Consider the following 14,245-nt stretch of genomic DNA (forward strand, 5'->3'; position numbering starts at 1 on the left):
CACAGACGCACTGCATACAGATCAGTTAGATCTGTAATTTCATTCTGAAAAAATATCAGTCTTGGAGGCAGACCAATATGATTCTTCAAGATTCTTCAGAATAAAGATAAGAGTATAAGCTCATGCATGTGCAAAATCGCAACTGTGGACCTCCAAAGCAGTCTTTAAATGATAAGGAGAATTCAGTAAGGCACAAGGTCAATAAGCCACCTTGATCACAGCCCTCCAAATACAATTCAGCTCAGAGAACTGCAGCTTCCAGATCTTCTCTGGCTGTTCCAGCATCCTACAGGAGTGGCAGATGGAGCACAAGATGGAGCAACTACAAGACCTCTTATGTTTTCCCCAAGAATCAACATGATGGCTCAGGAATTAGAAACAACAGACAAAATCTCTTCTACCCCCTTTCCATGAGCTATGCAATTGCCTTGTATTTGTGCCAAGTATTAGCTGTCTTGTATTTGTGAGAACAGTGTCTTCTGAATTGAAAAAAATCATACTGGAAATTATTAAAAAATAATGACTTTTTTTTTTTTTTAAACCCAATAATTTTGCAGCTGAGTGAGGTATTTTTTAGTTTTATTTTTTGAGAGTTTGTAGTTGGATTAATGACAAAATGCAAACAATTTGCACAGGAAAAAAATATAAATTGGGATACCACTTTTTCCATTTTGTTCTGATGACCATAAAAAGTGTCCAAAACCTCAGTCATAATTCCAAGATGAAGTACAAGTAATGGCAAGTAATGGAGAAGGAAATACTTGATTCACATTAAGTTTATAATTTTTTTACCTTCCTAGAAGATTCCTTGAAGGGTGAGAAAACAATAGGAAATCTTTTCCTCACTAATGCTAAACAGGTGTGTCTGAAGACTGACAAGATAGCATTTCTTCCAAATATTTGCCCCAATTCATTGGTATCATAAAAGTATCCCTGAGTACAGGTACAGGAACTAACACTACAAAAAAGATATTCTAAACATCTTCCCACTCTATACATGAGGATTTTCTCACTAGTAAAAAGCTAATGAAGTGTTAGTGCAGTAAAATAAAACTGTATTATGGGAATACCCACTTCTGGGAAATGGAAAAAGTCAGGAAAAATACAGGAAGACCTGGTTTGTGGGGAAAAAAGAAAAGAAATCATCTGTACCTCATAAAGAAGCAGGAAAAGACAAACCAAATTGCTTTCTAACTTTGCAAATAGTCATTAAAGCAAGTGAAGTTACAGACAGAGCATTACAAGCATGGAGGTTATGTGCAAAAATTGCTCATTTACAGGAATGGCAACATACTCTTCCAGTTGTTTTGCCAAGTCTTGCAAAGATTTGGCATGTTCCTCAGCCCTCACCACCAACGGTTCTTTGCTTGCTGATGAGGAGCCATTTGTCAGCTTTTCATTCATATCCTTCCTTGCTCCATCCAGCTGAGCAGCCAGGCTTTCATATTCCTACGGGTTTATATAGATACAATTTTATTTGTATTCATACATGTTTGATTTTGTCCTTGTCTCCTTCAGTGTTACATCTACCTTGCACCTGACAAGACCAAGGGGAAAAACATTCCCTTACAAATTATTCTGCAGATTACTGGAAAAAACTGCTAGTCATTACATTATGCTTCCAGGCCCATTGGGTAAAAACTGAGTCAGACCCTTCTAGCCCAGTACCCTGTCTTTGACAGTGGCTAAAAGCAATTGCCCAGAAAGAAATACAAGAATAACACAATCACATAATGGTATTTCTCACAGATATTCTCCCACATTCCAATATCTGCAGCTCAGTGTCTTCCTCAGACACATGACAACCCTCAACAAGCTTCTCTTACAGAAACCTGTGCAGGCAGGCTCCTCTTGCACCTAGGAGGGGCTGTGAGATCCTTCCCTTTTTGTGAGGCTCAGATAAGCCTCATGTCCTAGCCACTGAACTATGCTACCCATTACAGTGACAGCAAGACACTGTGAGGTTTAACTATAAGAAGGTTAACTATACCTCTTTGCTCTTTTGCAGTAATCCAAGTACGCTGTTAGCTTGTGCCAGGGAAGATCGGGCAGAGCTTAGAATATCCAAGATACCATTCTGTTGTACATTTGTCTCCTCAATCCGTTTCTGAGGAAAAATGTGACTGGGTTAAAAATGAGAGGCAGGGAAAACCATATCTACCTAATCTAGTTTGCAGTAGGATTTACCAAAGGTACTATTGCTCTGTTAATCAGATGCCTATGTTGTTTAAAGACTAATGCTATCTTACTGATTAAAAGTGTGAGAAAACTCAGAAGTCTACAGCAGTAAGCATAGTGCTGGGCAGCAGACTACAGTAGTTCAGTTATAAGCGCTCAAAGTAATAGTATGGGTCAGCTGAGATGAACTGTCAGGACAGGCCATCTAAGTGTCTGACCTCTCAAACCTAGAAACTTCAACACCATCTCCCTGGTGACTATCCTAATCTTTTCTGTTCTCTCAAAGGCAGAAATAAAATGATTACACTAACCCTTCATCTGGGGATCTTACCAGAAAGCGGGTGAGAAACCTTCCTGCCTCATTCTCTTGAAAGCTGTGACAGAAAGAAGCTTCTTGGCCTAGAGCAGCCCTCTGACAATCCACAGGGTAGCTCCATGGTAATGGCACACCACAAACCCAGCCAGACAAGTGGTGTAGTAAGGATGCGTTACCTCTCTTTGTTTGGGTTTCTTTCATTGTAATGTGTCCAATCTCTCTCTACCAGAGAAGTGTATCAGGAGATTTATGACTTGTACAGATGCATCCACCATTGAACACAACTGTCCGTACTTATTTGCCAATCGTATTGTACAGTCAATGCACATAAAGGTACAATTAAATATCAAAAGGGACAGTTGAATGTAGAAATTCTTTTGTTCAAGCAGTGTTAGCAAACTGGATGGACATGAGTGTGCTAAAACAGCAACATATTTTAGCAAAAACACAATTAATTTAGAAGAATGGGTCCTGCAGCACACTCTTATTTCTTATACTATTTCACCAGCTCTAAAAATCAAGCACTGCTTAGGAATGACAGCTGTTTCTTGTCACCTTTCTGGTGAGACCTCAGAAAAAGTTCTGTAGAATACTAATCCCAAATAATTTAACTGTATTGCACACATTATTGCTCCCATCTTTCATGACTGTTAAAGCCAAATACTTTAAGTAACTTCCTACAAAGAGGACATCAGGAATTTGATCCAGAATAGGAAAAAACCAAAAGGCTAGTGGCAGCTGAAGAGAAGCACTAGGCAGAGATTCTCCCTCCACACACTCATTAGAGCTAATCTTGGTCACACTGTCTCAGTCACATAAAGAGGCCACAAGTGAGAGTAGGCTACATTTGTACCTGTCCATACATCAAAAGATGGAAAGAGACCTTGGAGAAAGTCTAAAGAATTAGTGCTACTTGGCTTTGCAAGGTCAAAAGCAGCGATCAAAAGCACTTCTGAGGTTTGACTTTCTTCTCCTGAACCCTGACATTACCTTAATGTCTTCCAGCAGAACTCCATTATCTCTGTTTAAGTTTTCAGCCTGCTTGATTTGTCCCGTTGCCTCATTCAGAGCTTCACGAAGGTCAGTGATTTTTGATTCGTATTCATTCAATGAATCCCTCACAATTTTAATAAGCCCATGATTCTCTTGGTGGTACTTTTGTAGTTCATTTTTAATACGTGCCAGTACTGCAGTATCAGGACCAGAAAGAAAAGTTTTGTTCAGAGAAGAAGTGAACCAGAACAAACTTTCTTCAAAAGGGCTTGACATTTAGGATTAGAAAGTTGTGGTTGTGTGAAATACTAAGCACCCTTTGCAGTGCTAATTTCAGTGTTACTGTAGCAGAGATGCTATTCAGCATCTCAGCACGAGTCAAATATGCTCGCTAGTTTGCTGTTGCAGACACAGAGCACAAATAATTGCATTTATTTGGCAATTTCTAAATTAAGGATGAAAATCTGCAAAAACTGACTTGTTTTTGATTTATATGCAAATAACACAATTTTATCAACAATTTCATCTACAATGTAGATAGCTACATCTGTGCCAGTCATCAAAGCTTCTTCTGTAACCACTGGAGAAATATGAGCATGTCCAATCTCGAAGAAGTTAGAAACGTATAAGAGGTCAAATGAATCACACTCTTAATGCCCATTTCACTTCCTGCAGGATAGGATACAGAAGAGTTTCTCTGAGGTAGGTATCAAAGTCCAAAGTTAGGGGAAATTAGTATCACTTAGTAAGATCTTAAGTAATCACTTATTATAAGGTCTTTCACATTCCTCAACTATGCCCTTGGTTAGGAGATAAGCCTGTGACTTCGATGTTCTTTCTGTCTCTAATGTCTGTAATCAGGTTTCTGAATGTCCCAGCCAAATACATGCAGAGAATATATAAGGGTGTACAAATAGTGCAACAACTAAAACTTCTGAATTTCCTTATTCTTGTATGATCTGGCCCTTGGACTACTCTGGCAGCTTCTGAATATCTGTTGTTAAATTACACCTGTAATTCCTCTAAAATAGCTGCATGTACCATAGTCTATATATTATAACACACAGAAGCACTGCATAAGGATATTAGGATCAGCTATGCCTTTATTTTACTGAGATTGACCTAGTTATGAAGGATGACCTAGTTATGAAGGGTCTACTGGATTTCCTCCCCAGCTCAACTCTATGGAAGAAACTCTTGTTTCTTCCATAACAAACTAAAAATGCCTTTAAATCCCCTCCAGAACTACCACTCTCCTGTTGACTAACGACCGCTACTGATCCCAGGGATACGTTGCAAAATGCGCTTCCCTGCACTACCTCCCAAACAATCAATAACATTTCAGATTTCAGATCAATTTTTCTAGAGAGTAAGAAGCTGAGAGAACAAGCTCTTACGCAGCTGAGCTTCTGTTCGCTCCTTCTCCGCCTCTGCTTGAAGTTGGCCAAAGTTGCGGTTTTGCATCTCCATCATCATGCGTTGAGCTTCGGCCAGTTCTTTGGCAGCATCTCCCAAGGGCAGGTTGTTACCTTCTGCATTTGTACCAGCTACTTGTTCCAATAGCACTGAAAAAAAGTATTGTCAAAGCCAAAGAGGGGATGTGCTTAAGCCTATGCAAAAGACAAAAATTACAAGCTTTTGAGAAAAAGACATGCCTATTCTGTAATTCCTTAATGAAGCAGATCCATTTTGCATTAATTGTATTAAGCTGAAAAGTATCCCATGTCACATGACTAGAGGTAGTAAGGTGGCACTGGGCTTGAAATTTGTCCCAACTCACCAACTTCACAGCCATAATTTTAAGGTTCTAACTTTAAAGAGCCTATGGTAGCAACCCAGACTAATGTCACACTAAAGTCAGGATAGTCATTTGTAGCTCTGCATATTCCTGTGGTAAATCCTCTCTGTCCCTATTCACTACATAGGGAAGGTAGGCTCCTAAACTTATATTATATATTAGATTTCTAATAGGAAGAGTGAATTTCCAGCTATGTTTAAGTTCTGATTTATGAAGTTGTTTCCAAAGAAAACCTCTCATGCTTAATTAAGAATATTGTAAATAAACTGAAAAGATTCCACAAAACGAAACATGTTAAGGAGTTAAAACCTGTTTTCACCTTGTATATTGTTGACAGCTATTTGTATTCGTGAAACCAAATCCTTTCCTTTCTGATGAGTTTGGCCAAAATTATTAAATAATATCTCAGCTGCTTTGTAGTTCATTTCAGCCTAGCAAGGGAAAAAATATTAGATTAAAAATAGCTGGATACAGCATGCTAATATGTAGTAAAGAAATGTGCATTTTTAAATTGATTTGGTAAGTCACCTTTTCCTGGAGAGCGTTTACATCATGATTTAGGTTAAAGAATTCTGTCTCCAATTCATCTACCTTTGAACCCTGATTACGTACAACAGAACGGTAGTTGTTCAATAAGACCTGAAAAGAAAGAAAAAAAAAAAAAAAATCCACTGAATTACCCCTACACAGGACACAAAAAAGCAAAAATTCACTGGGTTAGGTCTTTATCCAAGGCTAATAAAAGAAGCATTACTGACATGAAGGCTGACCAATCGCTGCCCAAAACCTGGAGTTTTTTATCTGTGAGTATAGCAACTGCTGTTCCAACCAAAGAAAATATTTTTAGCATGAATTTTGGTATTGGCAATTGGAATGTTGGGGTTTTTTTTGTCACGTGGAGATATAAGTGCTGGAAAAAGACAGAGCTATAGCGAAATCTTGGAGACACGGCTTTCAAAGTGAGCAGGCCTTAGAAAAAGCAGAGATACTGATTCTCTTTCAGAGGATAACATGGAAACAACAGCTGTCCTCTAACAGGTGAAGCCCAGTGCTGTCAGCATCTGATATTTGAAATCAAGAGGTGATGTATGTTTTCTTGCAAGCTGACAAAAAGATGAAGTTCCTAGGTTTGGCTCTTATCAGCTTAATCTGAAATCTGCTTTTCTGTATATGTGTACCTACCTTTAAGTCCTTGATGCGTGTTTCCAGAAGTCTCATCTGCTCCAGAGTGTGGCTACTTGCATGGACATTTTGCACCTGAGATTTAATCAGTTGAAGCTCATCACCTATTGTGCTCAAATCCTTCAGCAGCGTCATTACACAGCTATCGCAAGCTGGAGGGAGCGTAAGCAAAGGAAAGCAATACTTAGTGCAGAGAATACTTGGTGCAGAGAACATTTCACTGATTATATTAATAAATGAGATGCAATGGAAACACTTTGATGCTTGTCGTCTACTACTGCCTGAACAACAAATGCAACAACAAAGCCCACAGTATTCAAGAGACTGACCAGAGCCAGAAATAAGAAGGAGGCCCCATTTACATCTGGCTAATTGACTACCTCTTTTATATTTTATTCCAAGTGTTTCATTGAATATTTGCTTTCAAAAGATTCATTACAGGACACTTCCAGTCCTTTTTAAACTCTGCCACCCTTAAAGAGTCAGTGGTATGTACCTAAAGCCAGGAGAAGGAAATCCAAGTCCAGTTCTACTTTATTACTTACGGTCACAATCTTCGTTGGGATCCACATCTTTTGGTTCATTATTGAAACATTCTGAAATTACAAGAGACTCATTAGTAAACAAAGTTTTCTTATGGAAATACTACTATTGCATTTTGCCTTCACTTTTCCTGGTTGGCAGCCATGAAAAACACAGTGCTGCCCTTTCATAAATCCATATCCACTATGAACAAGCTGAAATTCCCAGAAGGCATGAGCATGCCAAAACATTCAGCTCCCACTTATGCCTTGCTGAGATCAACACCTTTTTCATCCTTCAAAGAAAACTGACTGTAACCCCAACCAATATACACTACTTGGGTAGCAGCAGGAGGCTCTCTCACATCAAGTGTGCAGAATGTATTGCTAGAATTTGCCTAGAATAACACCACCAGGACTGGAGCCAAGACTATTACAAACATTAAAGCATTTTACCCAGGACATAGGTTCAAACCCCTTTATTTACTTTAGCATCCACATACAAACCACAGATTCTGATTCCCCAAAGAATGTCTTACCCACAAGCTGCTGAGAAATGTTTATGGACTACCTGTCACAGCTTGTGAGATTAAGGGATTAATCAAGCTTGAGAGAAATCCACAATGTATGCGTTGAAGGAGGCCCTGTATGTAAGCCAAGGCATGGAGCTTGGACCAGAGAGAAAAGTGGTATATAACAAACATTGCCATCAGACTTCCCAAGAAGCTAGCACAAGTGGCTGCCTGTCCAGTGTGCTGATTCAGTTATTTATTTGTTTAACAAACCCTGTTATAAGAAACTTAAGACTCTCTTGGTGCATGTAGGATTGTAACATCCTGGGATCCTAATTTCTAGGAGTCAGGATGGGAAGTGGCTCCTAAAAATGCTATCATACGGGACAGGAATCTTCCCCATCTTGATGCCCAAGTCTCTTTTAAAGGCTTGGTCCTACTGCCAAACTCTCATCTCCTCTTGAAAATGAAATGTGCATATCTTTTACTCTGAAGGAAAAGGATGCACTCAGGGTATAGGCTGCTGCTGTCAAGAGTCAACAACAGCTTGAGACTGTGAGAGGTTACAGTGATAAAATCAGACCTGAACTTTAGCAGCAGCATGAAACAGCGTGGAACCAATTGCATAGCTGTGTCATTTCCTTTGGCACTTGCACATTAAGTCATCAGGAAGTTAAATGGGATTGGAAGTGAGCGCTGCCGCCAAAAGGAGACAAGTCACAAAGAATGTATTTGTAAGAGAATGAAGGAAATTGATCTGAAATCCAAATACCCGTCCAGTTCTGCTGTTGTGTAATTCAGCTAACACCAGACACACTTCAGCTGCTACTGCGAAGTACCAATTAAAGAAAACTATTACTACAGCTTCTGCATAAACAACATCAGCCAAGAAATGGTGAAATGAGAAAGTCTGGCCAAGTGCCGAACATCACGCACAAGAAACCTGCTAGAACATGCTGCGCTGATGATCACAGAGGGTTTTATTCCTAATGCAGAGAAAGAGAGGGCTGATCAGAATATATAGCTGGAGACAAACTGAAAACAAACTGACTTGTTGAATTTTGCCCTGCGGATTAGTTAGTCCTAGCAAACTCTTGCTTCAAGAAGAAAGGAATGAGAAAAGATCAAACACTGCTTGGATCTGTTCCACACAGGTATAAATACAATAAAGATGTATTACTTCAATGATGAAATATGAAATGAGAACTAGCTGTTGAAAAATTGCACCAGCTGCCAACAAGGGTTCACATATACTTGCTGGTTTTCAAATTTCTGTGACCAAGGAAAGATAAGGTAGTCGTTGCAGTTACTTGAATGCAGTATGAACAGCAATGCAGAGAAATGAAGAGCGTGAAAATAGTAGGAGTTATTAGTTTGACATTTCACTGACATCTGAGGAGGAAGAGCTGTCTATGGGGAAAGAAAATTGTAATTTTATTGAGGAATGGAAATATGGGAGAATAAGCTTCTTTTCAGGAGCAGTGGCTTATGTGCTTCTGAATAGAAATGTGTATCCCAAGGAACTGAGATGAATTGAGGTAAAGACAGTCTGAAGAATGTAGGATCAACCCCTTCAGAACTGTAACAGGTAAAGCAAACATATGCCAGTGGCATAATATTCTTATAAGAGCTTACTAGTAGGAGAGTACATGTGTGACTGATTCTGGGAAAATAATGGATTTCTTAGACTGCAGCATCGTGTATAGCAGGATTTATAAAATAGCCTCCTACGTCAGGTCCTAACTTCCACTGTAAACACAGTTAGCTCAGATGCCTAAGAAGGCAGAGCCTGATGCAGACTCTAAGATGTCACTAATCTGTCCCAAATACATTTTAAAAAGGCGTACTGAAGCTGCTCCGTTTCCTAAGTCCATAACACAGACTGGCAAGATATGACTTAACCATGTCAGAAGAAAAACCACAATGCATTTAAAAACATATCCATGAAACAGAAAAAAAAAAAAAAAAAATCAAATTGGTAGTATTAATGAAGGGAAATACGCAGTAAAATAGCTTACAGAGGTGAATTCAATGACTCGGAACAAGCCACGATGTGATGTTTTAGAAAATCTTACATTTTGTTAAAATTGATCTACATTTCTTATAAGCCTAGATCTTTCCTTCTGTTCAACTTAGATAAGTACCTTCCTCCTCTGCTTCCCAGAGAGAAAACAACACTCACTTCCATGTTCACAAGGCCTCACGTACCTCCGGTCAGGTGGTCACAGCTAGCCAGCTGTCCGTTATTATTACAGTTACATTTCTGACAGTAGCCTCCATATTTCTGTGGATTTCCAAAATATCCTGGAGCACAGCTAGATAAAGAGATACAAGGAATTTTTATTAAGTACTTGAGCTACTTTTGTGAAATGTACTTTTACCTTGATGTCGTGGTTTAAGGTTAAACCACGATATGACAGACGCCCCCAGTAATTCTGAAGAAACTTTCAAGAACTTTTGATGTCATGTCTTGACTTACACAAAAAGGGTTTATTTTTGGTTTACAGTATCCTCTGCACTATGCTAAAAATATCTGTCCAAGTACTGCAGAATTTTTTCTATAAATAGAAGAACTCCCACAATGCTTGTATAGGAATAATTCACTTAGTCTGAAAAAAACCACAATGCACACAGATACATACATACATAGAGGATTTGACAAGACTTAACCCAGCAAATCACACCATTCTGGTCTGTGATCCCACCAGAAAACACATATTAAGGAGGATCATCCCGCAAGCACATGTTGAGATTTCAAACAGCAATGGCACTGAATGACATTATCACCCTTCTGATGGGTGATACCTCCTCTTGCCATCTGCCAGCAAAGCAGCCTGTCTGACTGTGAGAAAATATTTTATAGGTAAAATATACTGTTCAGATGGCTAGATAATAATCCTAAAAATCACTCTGTTGTAAGGTTGATAGAGGCGGCAATGTGGGATCAAAGGGCCATGATGAACAGCTGAGGTACAGCTAGATCTGGAAGAGAAAAACTTGTCTATAACCTGAAGCTTAAACGTCAAAGGTAACAGTCTTGAAGCATAAAACAATGTGCTACCGGAAGTACTATCTCCAGGCAAGACATCATGATGTTATTGGCCTCAAATTTCCAAACCAGACAATACTACTCTATTACACTTAAATTCTTCCTGGATTTAAAACTCAGTGAAATTGCTTCCTTTGCCTGCCTGAAACTGCCATGTTGTGTTTCTTGTGTTTTGTCAAACTGCTGCAGTGTTCCAGCAGAAGAGATGGTTCCAGTGTTGTGTTTGTATGCTCCACATGTGGAGCACATCAGAATGATTTGGGGTGAAGGGTATCATAGAATCATAGTATGGTTTTGGTTGGAAGGGACCTTAAAGATCATCTAGTTCCAACCCCCCTGCCTTGGGCAGGGACACCTTCCACTGGACCAGATTGCTCAAAGCCCCATCCAAACTGAGCTAGAACACTTCCAGGATATGCTGTTGAATGTTATCTAGTTGCTGTTGGAAAACTATGAACACTGAAGCACCAGCACATACATTGGAGGAAATGGGAAAATGTTTTTAACTCAGAAAGGGATGAAGTAAGTTATTATTACCAGTTATCATTATTACCAGAAAGGGTGCAAGATAAGGCAAGGCACAGGGCACTCAGACAAAGAGGCTGACACCTCTTCTTAGTAAAAACTGTGTAGTCATTAAATAGTCTATGGAGAATTGTTTACGTTTCTTCGAGGAGAGTTTGGTTTACATCTAGAATTACATTATAGCACTACACTGCAGCAGCTGTTCATATAAATAGATAATGCTTAAGTACATGCATCCTATGCATGTGTACATCCATATATTACCCAATGCAGACATACCTACTTTTATGGTGTCTACCAGAAACCTTGGTCTTGAGAAACAAGTCACTTACCGTTCACAACGAACTCCAGTATAGCCTTCTTTGCACAGACACTGGATTTCTTCACCATTTGCCACACAGCCAGTTGCAAATCTTTGAGAAGCAGCAAGAATATTATTGTGAGCAAGTCATCAAATAGGATTTACACTCTAGAGGCTAAGATCAGTTAAATGACTTTCAGATTAAAAAGTTTTTATACCACCAAATTACTTCTCAGCTAATTTAATTGCCTCAAGATAAATTGCTGTGATTAATTCTTTGAAGTTTCATATTTTTCATTGAAATTCTTTTCTTAGATTAAAAAAATAATTGTTTCCTGACCCTCTAGACTGAGCATAATAGTTCACTGCCCAAAGGAGTGCCTAAAGAAAACCTTAATAGTGATGTTGTAAAATAAAACAAGTCTGGGTAACTATTTTATCTTACTAGGGCAAGAATCAATAGCCTGTGCGAGACAACATTTCCTCCTGTTTGGATAGCTTCTTTTTTTTTTTTTTTTTCATAGATGGAAACATTAGAGGATATTTTATGTAGCTAATATTGTTTTGGGTTTGGTTTTAGGTTGGTTTTTCTTAACCAAGGCAGAATACAGTTGCTCATCATTTTGGGGAGCTCTAGAGTATATCTGACTAACACAATGAATATTTTTGTCTGCTCTTTCTAGCAGACTCATCTAGATTCAAATTTCTCTGGGAGAAAAATAATTTTTTTGGCCACTGTTTGGGAAGGAGAGGCAGGAGGCGAAGCAGGGCTGGCCATCTTTGCCGTTTCCATTTTTTAATCTATGTAAGTTGGATAAAGCAAGTTTGTGTATCAAAGACAGAGGTCTGCAAGAATAATTACATATAATTTGAAAGAGTGGAAAATTGTCAACCTCAATAATGCCAGGTGGGGTGCATTTCCTATGTCAGGAATGGTATTTACCGCCCTAATGTGCAGCTATGAAACTGCACAGGTTTACTGTCTCTGTAGGTATTTCAGCACTCTTAAAGCAAAAGATGACTAAAAGTATGTTCAGTCAGCCTCAGGCAAGCACCTGCAGAAGAGGCCAACACTGTCAAAATCAGATCTATCAGAGTTCTCTGATAAATGAATAACCTGTTTATTGTCTGCTAGTGTAAATCTCTTACTTAAGGCTATGTGGTGTTTGCTAATGCACCTGGCAAATACTATGTGGTGCCTTTAGCAATTTATACCTTAGTTTGTTGGTTTATTTTGGTTTTTTTTTTAACATATGTTTTTATTTAACACATTTCACGTTTCAGTAAAATTTGGCAATTTACTGCCCAATTTTAAAAGCCTGGCAACCTTATTAGATCCAAGGAAATTTTTTTAGCTCAGTACATTTGCACTTCAAATGGAGCTTCCACCTGAAGAGCAACCATACTCTTTCAGGAGTTAGATATGTGCTTAAGAGCTTTAATGTTTTTGTATTATTTTTGCACCTTACTAGATTTTCTGAATTCATATGAAAGGCTTGCTTCATCATTGTCATTTATCTCCTAGCCAGAGTAATGGTGTTAAACGTGAGACTAAAGATAACTTACATCTTGAATTTCAATAAACAAGAAAGATTCTGGATATGCCCAATAAGGAGAAGGACTCCCATCCTATATTTCTCACTATGAAGGAATTACTAGCGGTTTTGTACATAAGCCATTACAACTGCCTGGGGCTCCCCCAGCTGATGAGCAGCGTGCCTTATGGAACTGAATTGGAATACTCACCTTGTTAGAAAAGATAGTGCCATGAGACAGACCACCAAGTTACTGCTGGTCTAACGTGCCTCAAACGGGCCTGATGCCCCACTATGTTGGACAATATTAAAGTACAGAAAAGGATCATTATCTTCCTATGGTAACAGTATTTCGGGTTTAGGTTGTTGGTTTTGGTTTTTTCTTTTTCCTCTCCCTGTGTGACTTCTTATGACCTTTTACTGTACCTGTTTGTATAGGGGCAAGGACACACCCGGCAGGAACCTTGAGTGGCATCTCCAAAATATCCATCTTTGCAGCGCTCACATTTCTCCCCAGCAGTATTATATTGACAGTTCTTCAAAAGGAAACAAGCAAGACAGTTAACGGTGCTTTACCACTCAATATGGCTTTACTACTATTTAAAAATGTATAGCTAATCTACTCAGAGGATATGTTCTTTCCTTTCCACATAATCAAGCATTTATTGCCAAACTGCCTTCCCAGCTGGAATAGATTGGTTCCAGTCATTCTCTAATTGTAGAAATCACAATTCGCTCACTATTGTGGAAAAGCAATAGATAAATAAGCAGCATGAAACATATTTTTAAAGAAATGCAATCAGATGCATAGTTTGTTAAGGAACATTTCATTAATGCACTCTCTATGTCTTGATATTTCAGTTAAAAATCACTATGTTTAAATGGAACTTTAAATTCTGCATCTTAATTAGGAGGCAGATATCATTTAAAAGCATGCAATTAATTGAACCCAACTACCTCATTAAAAAAATCCCATGAAGTTAATATAAAAAGTATTTCTCTTAGTAAATTAAGATCAGAGTTTAATTTCATGTACTTTCTCCAGTGTACGTTATTTGTATGTATCTGGAGTAACTGGAATAAATAATGAAAAATAAAGGCTGGGAAGACAATTGAAACTCATACAACTGAGCCACTTTTTCCATGACAAAATTGTTGGGAATTATGTCTTATTTTAGAAGCATTCCTGGTGCTGTCTAATTGTCACACACTTTTGTACATTATGGGGACAGAATAAGCAAGTTGCTTTTGCATTAGCTAAAGTGATGCTAATTTAAAATAGAAGTTGTTTGAATACATTTTTGGGCAACCATAAAAATTCTGTGTCACCAACAC

General features: G+C 38.5%; 1 protein-coding gene across 3 annotated transcripts in view; it reads right to left on the bottom strand.

Annotated features, from left to right (window-relative positions):
• Positions 1-14,245, bottom strand: part of LAMA3 (laminin subunit alpha 3) — a 108,151-nt gene that overhangs the window by 21,023 nt on the left and 72,883 nt on the right. For all 3 annotated transcript variants that reach the window (XM_030510945.1, XM_030509268.1, XM_030510121.1), the window contains 11 exons: positions 13,337-13,446; positions 11,407-11,487; positions 9,709-9,815; positions 7,013-7,063; positions 6,468-6,619; positions 5,814-5,924; positions 5,605-5,716; positions 4,885-5,052; positions 3,485-3,681; positions 1,991-2,107; positions 1,295-1,449 (listed from right to left, as the gene is read on the bottom strand). In XM_030510945.1, coding sequence (XP_030366805.1) covers positions 1,295-1,449; positions 1,991-2,107; positions 3,485-3,681; positions 4,885-5,052; positions 5,605-5,716; positions 5,814-5,924; positions 6,468-6,619; positions 7,013-7,063; positions 9,709-9,815; positions 11,407-11,487; positions 13,337-13,446 — 1,361 coding nt within the window. The remainder of the gene's footprint in view (positions 1-1,294; positions 1,450-1,990; positions 2,108-3,484; positions 3,682-4,884; positions 5,053-5,604; positions 5,717-5,813; positions 5,925-6,467; positions 6,620-7,012; positions 7,064-9,708; positions 9,816-11,406; positions 11,488-13,336; positions 13,447-14,245) is intronic.

This window comes from Strigops habroptila, chromosome 1 (genome assembly GCF_004027225.2).
Source record: "Strigops habroptila isolate Jane chromosome 1, bStrHab1.2.pri, whole genome shotgun sequence".
Taxonomy (NCBI): Eukaryota; Metazoa; Chordata; class Aves; order Psittaciformes; family Psittacidae; genus Strigops; species Strigops habroptila.